The sequence below is a fragment of the Cebus imitator genome, unplaced genomic scaffold (assembly GCF_001604975.1).
Source record: "Cebus imitator isolate Cc_AM_T3 unplaced genomic scaffold, Cebus_imitator-1.0 Scaffold775, whole genome shotgun sequence".
Classification (NCBI taxonomy): Eukaryota; Metazoa; Chordata; class Mammalia; order Primates; family Cebidae; genus Cebus; species Cebus imitator.
In genome coordinates, this window is record NW_016108090.1 from 331,712 (window position 1) to 338,209 (window position 6,498).

Consider the following 6,498-nt stretch of genomic DNA (forward strand, 5'->3'; position numbering starts at 1 on the left):
TAGAGATGGGGTTTCACCATGCTAGCCAGTATGGTCTTGATCTCTTGACCTCGTGATCTGCCCGCCTTGGCCTCCCAAAGTGCTGGGATTACAGGTGTGAGCCACTGCGCCCAGCCCTATTTTCAATTTTTAAATTAATATATATTTTTTATGGTTTTTAGTAATATTTTTGATAAAACTATATTGCTCTGTTTTGTATGCATTATAATCTATGATTGACATTTGGACATTAAAAAAGGCTACCTGTCACAACTTTATAATGTAGCTTTGTTATGGCATAGTCTGAGCAATTGTCTTGGTTAGAGATTCTGGGAGTCTCTCAGGTGTGTTCCTAGAATGTGTCTTGTCTACAATTTTGCACTTATTTTTTATTTAAAGGAGTATGTGTTTCTTTTTTTTCTTTTTTTTTTGAGACAGAGCTAGACTGTGTCTGGAGTGCAATGGCCCAATCTTGGTTCACTGCAATCTCCACCTCCTGGGTTCAAACAATTCTCTTGCCTCAGTCTCCCAAGTAGCTGGGAATACAGGGGCAGGCCACCACACCTGGCTAATTTTTTTAAAATATATATATTAGTAGAGATAGGGTTTCACCATGTTGACCAGGCTGATCTCAAACTCATGACTTCAGGTGATCCACCAGCCTTGGCCTCCCAAAGTGCTGGGATTACAGGTGTGAACCACCTCATCTGGCCTCTTTGTGTTTCTTCTTAATAGTCAGTAATCATTTGCTATACCTGTCTTCTGTGTGTGGTACTGTAGTCTCTCTGCTGTAACATTTAGCTTTGGTCTCAGCAGACATAAACTGTCATTCCAAAGTATACCACCATTTCTTTCAGCACTATGTCAAGGAGCCAGAAACCAGTGTCTAGAAAGGCCTCCAGAAGCAAGTAGTAAATATGTATGTGCAGTATTTTACTTGTCTTTTTAAAAAGAAACCAAAAGTTGGCAGTTTACTACGAAAGGCACTGTGTTATATTGGAGAGCAGGAAGGCTGTGCTGGGTAAATGTAATAGACTTTTCTTTTTCTTCTATGTCACTCCCTGTGTTGTGATCATCTGGGGCACTTCACACACAACTCTTTTTTTTTTTTTTTGAGACGGAGTTTCACTCATGTTACCCAGGCTGGAGTGCAACAGTGCGATCTCAGCTCACCGCAACCTCCGCCTCCTGGGTTCAGGCAATTCTCCTGCCTCAGCCTCCTGAGTAGCTGGGATTACAGGCACGCACCACCATGCCCAGCTAATTTTTTGTAGTTTTAGTAGAGACGGGGTTTCACCATGTTGACCAGGATGGTCTCGATCTCCTGACCTCGTGATCCACCCGCCTCGGCCTCCCAAAGTGCTGGAATTACAGGCTTGAGCCACTGCGCCCGGCCTCACACAACTCTTTTATAAATTTTCCTCAGATGTATTTTTGTTATGTTTTTGTTACATTTCCATGTCTACAGAAAATTAGGGCCTGTGGTATTTTGCTGTGCCATCTTGTATATGTAGTTTGTATAATTTTCTGGGTTAGATTTGTAAAGCATATTCATCTGAGTCTAGTAAATGGAGTAATTTGTTATTTTTATTTCTTTCAGTTATATATTCTCATTTTGCCCAAGACCTTTGGCCAGTGCAGGGCATAAAAGATTCTTTCCAAGAAGTCATATTGAGAAGATACGGGAAATGTGGACATGAAGATTTACAGTTAACTACAGACTGTAAAAGTGTGGATGAGTGTAATCTGTACAAAGAAGGTTATAATGAACTAAACCAGTGTTTGACAACTACCCAGAGTGAAATATTTCAATGTGATCAATATATGAACGTCTTTTACACATTGTCAAATTCAAATATACATGAGATAAGATATACTGGAAAGAAACCTTTCAAATGTAAAAAATGTGACAGATCATTTTGCATGCTTTTACATCTAACTCAACATAAAAGAACTCATATTAGGGAGAATGCTTACCAATGTGAAGAATGTGGTAAAGTCTTTAACTGGTTCTCAACCCTTACTAGACACAGGAGAATTCACACTGGAGAGAAGCCCTACAAATGTGAAGAATGTGGCAAAGCTTTTAAGCAGTCTTCAACCCTTACTGCACATAAGATAATTCATACTGGAGAGAAACCTTACAGATGTGAAGAATGTGGCAAAGCCTTCAACCGGTCCTCGCACCTTACTACACATAAAAGAATCCATACTGGAGAGAAACCCTACAAATGTGAGGAATGTGGCAGAGCTTTTAACCGGTCTTCACATCTTACTACCCATAAGATTATTCATACTGGAGAGAAACCCTACAAATGTGAGGAATGTGGCAAAGCTTTTAACCAATCGTCAACCCTTACTACACATAAGATAACTCATGCTGGAGAGAAACCTTACAAATGTGAAGAATGTGGCAAAGCTTTTTACCGATTCTCATACCTTACTAAACATAAGATAATTCATACTGGAGAGAAATTCTACAAATGTGAGGAATGTGGCAAAGGCTTTAATTGGTCCTCAACCCTTACTAAACATAAGAGAATTCATACTGGAGAGAAACCATACAAATGTGAAGAATGTGGCAAAGCTTTTAATGAGTCCTCAAACCTTACTGCACATAAGATAATTCATACTGGAGAGAAACCCTACAAATGTGAGGAATGTGGCAAAGCCTTTAACCGGTCCCCAAAACTTAATGCACATAAAATAATTCATACTGGCGAGAAACCCTACAAATGTGAAGAATGTGGCAAAGGCTTTAACCAAATCTCAAACCTTACTAAACATAAGATAACTCATAGTGGGGATACATCTTACAAATACAAAGAATATGATAAAGCCTTTAACCCGTCCTCAACTCTTACTACACATAAGGTAATTCATACAGGAGAGAAACCCTACAACTGTGAAGAATGCAGCAAAGCTTTTGACCAGTCCTCAAACTTTATTGAACAAAGTAATTCATACTGGAGGGAAACCCTACAAATGTGAAGACTGTGGCAAAGCCTTTAACCAGTCCTCAACTCTTACTAAACATAAGAAAATTCATACTGAAGAGGAACTCTATGAGTGTGAATAATATGGCAATGCTTTCAACAAGTCCTCAATGTTTAACAGACATAAGATAATTTATACTGCAAAAAAAAACTACAAACCAGAAAGATGGACAATGCTTTTGAAAACACCTCAAACTTTTTTATTTTTTTGAGACGGAGTCTCACACTGTTGCCCAGGATGGAGTGGAATGGCGCGATCATGGCTCAGTGCAACCTCTGCCTCCCGGGTTCAAGCGATTCTTCCGCCTTCGCTTCCGGAGTAGCTGGGACTATAGGCATGTACCACCATGCACAGCTAATTTCTGTATTTTTAGTAGAGACGGGGTTTCACCATGTTGGCCAGGATGGTCTCAATCTCTTGACCTCATGATCCACACGCCTCGGCCTCCCAAAGTGCTGGAATTACAGGCGTGAGGCACCACGCCCGGCCTAAAACTTTCTTAAATATTAAAAAAAAATACTTGATTGTAGGCAAGATAATTCATATTGAAGAAAACTTTCTACAAGTGTGAACAATGTGGCAAAACTTTCAATGAATGCTCACACCTTATTGCACTGGAAAGCATATATTACTTAAGAAAAATTGTATAAATATAAAGACTGCAAAAGCCATTAATGTCTGTTCACATCTTACTCAACACTAGAGAGTTCATACTTAATAAAAGGAATATAAGTGCAATTACTGTCAAAAGATCTTTCAGAAAATACAAACCTTTCAAGTGAAGAGGAGTATTTATTTTGAAGATGAACATTCAGATGTGAAAAGGATTGTAGTACCTTTATTTGTATCACAGGTCTTATTGTTCACATTTTGTACTAGAAGAAAACTCTGAAGTAGTTGCTCAAATTTTGTTCAACATCAGAAAATTTATATTGAAGAAAAACTTTGCAAATTTAATAAATTTCAAGACACTTTTTCAAAAATACAGCCTAGAAGACTCCAGAGATTTTATACTAAAATATATTTTTGCACATGTAGTAAATATGAAAAAATATTTAATTCAAAATTAAGGCTATGTGAATATCAGAGAATTTACAGTAGAAATATATAAGGCACTGACACCCCAGATATACTAAATCAGAGTGCTGGGTATGAAAAAATTAAAGTCGGTGGAAAAATTGTTTGTATATAACTTTAAAAGGAGTAGGTTTTTTAGAGAGTTATTACATTCAAAGTATACTTTATTTCTTCAAAAAAATACAGATTTTTAAAAAGTAAATAATGATGTCATTCAACTCTCAAATTATTTCCTGCTGTTTCTTCATTCCTGTTGTATTCACATGTGAAAGCACGTGATCAGTTAATGCCGCATTAAAGACATGAGATTCTTTTTTATTAGGTGGGCATTATTTATGGTCTTTTCTATGAAACAGGACATTAAAATGTAAGATGCATGACAAAAATATAAGTGAAGAGACTTTGTGGTTAACAATATTGAGTGATGCATTAGGTCGGTGTTCAGAGTAATATTCTTTTGCATTATGAGAAGAAAACATTTTTTTATTTAAAATTAAATGAAAATATATTAGTATGTTATTGTACCAATTGTGCTTTTGTATAATAAAATGCAGTATGTTTAAAAAATATTAGATTATGTGTCAAGTTAATATTTTAATCCAACATTTTAAAAATGCTAAAAACTATTGGCTGGGTGTGGTGACCCACGCCTGTAATCCCAGCACTTTGGGAGGCCGAGGCGGGTGGATCATGAGGTCAGGAGTTCGAGATCAGCCTGGTCAACATGATGAAAGCCTGTCTCTACTAAAAGTACAAAAAATTAGTCGGTATGGTGGAAGGCACCCGTAATCCCAGCTATTCGGGAGGCTGAGGTAGGAGAGTTGCTTAAACCCGGGAGGCGGAGGTTGCAGTGAGCTGAAACTGCACCACTGCACTCCAGCCTGAACAACAGAGGGAGACTCTGTCTCAATCAATCAATCAATCAATCAATCAATACTATTGTACATTCAGTGAGGTGTTACTATGTCACAAACTTTATTCTACGTAAGGGTATAGATAAGAGAGGATAACAATATACTATTTGGCAACATAGTGGATTAACATCTGGAGTAATCTCTTGTCAGTGGGTTTAAACTGCAAATTAATATTGTTTATGTTAAATTTTTTTTAACAATTTGAGTTTATTTTTAAAAATTTTTGTGGGTACATGAGTGTGCCATATATGGCATATTTTAATACAGGAGTATATAATCGAATCAGGGTAAATGAGGTATCTGTCACCTGTAGCGTTTGTCCTTTGTGATACAAACAATCCAATTCCACACTTATTTTAAATGTACATTTGTTATTGATTACAGTTATTTTTGTGGTCATAATAAAAATTATATGCAAGTATACATAAGATGAATACATTTCTGAGTCCTGAATAAATATTACTAAAATTGGCTCGCTCCGCTCCGTTCCCTGCCTCCGCGCCGCAGCCGCCGAGCCTGCCGCCCCCGCCGTGGAGCAGAAGACGGCTGTGCCACCCATGTATGCCAATCTTGGCAAATCTGCCAGGGATGTCTTCACCAAGGGCTGTGCATTTGGCTTAATCAAGCTTGATTTGAAAACAAAATCTGAGAATGGATTGGAATTTACAAGCTCAGGCTCAGCCAACACTGAGACCAGCGAAGTGACGGGCAGTCTGGAAACCAAGCACAGATGTACTGGGTACGGCCTGACGTTTACGGAGAAATGGAACACCAGGCACCAAGATTACCGTGGAAGATAAGCTTGCACGTGGCCTGAAGCTGACCTTCACTTCATCCTTCTCACCTAACACTGGGGAAAAAAATTGCTAAAATCAAGGCAGGGTACAAGTGCGGGAGCACATTAACCTGGGCAGCGACGCGGATTTCCACATTGCTGGGCCTTCCATCTGGGGTGCTCTGGTGTTGGATTATGAGGGCTGGCTGGCCGGCCACCAGATGAATTTTGAGACTGCAAAGCCCCGAGTGACCCAGAGCAACTTTGCAGTTGGCTACAAGACTGATGAATTCCAGCTACATACTAATGTGAATGACGGCACAGAGTTTGGCGGCTCTATTTACCAGAAGGTGAACAAGAAGTTGGAGACGGCTGTCAATCTCCTGGACAGCACGAAACAGTACCACGCGCTTCGGAAGAGCAGCCAAGTATCAGATTGACCCTGACGCCAGCTTCTCGGCTAAAGCGAAGAACTCCAGCCTGATAGGTTTAAGATACACTCAGACTCTAAAGCCAGGTATCAAACTGACTGTCAGCTCTTCTGGATGGCAAGAACGTCCATGCTGGTGGCCACGAGCTTGGTCTAGAACTGGAATTTCAAGCATAAATGAATACCGTACAATTGTTTAATTTTAAACTATTTTGCAGCATAACTACCTTCAGAATTTAGTGCATCTTTTAATATTGTATGTCTGGGATGCAAGTATTGTAAACATGCTAGACCTCCAGGTTAAAGATGATTCAGCTTTAAGATGT

General features: G+C 38.9%; 1 protein-coding gene and 1 pseudogene across 1 annotated transcript in view; both read left to right on the forward strand.

Annotated features, from left to right (window-relative positions):
- Positions 1-3,178, forward strand: part of LOC119469695 (zinc finger protein 430-like) — a 59,030-nt gene extending 55,852 nt beyond the window's left edge. The window contains 2 exon segments of the mRNA XM_037735301.1: positions 1,580-2,927; positions 2,929-3,178. Coding sequence (XP_037591229.1) covers positions 1,580-2,927; positions 2,929-3,058 — 1,478 coding nt within the window. The 3' untranslated portion in view covers positions 3,059-3,178.
- A 2,253-nt stretch (positions 3,179-5,431) lies between these two features.
- Positions 5,432-6,465, forward strand: LOC108297134 (annotated as a pseudogene).
- Positions 6,466-6,498: the final 33 nt, after the last annotated feature.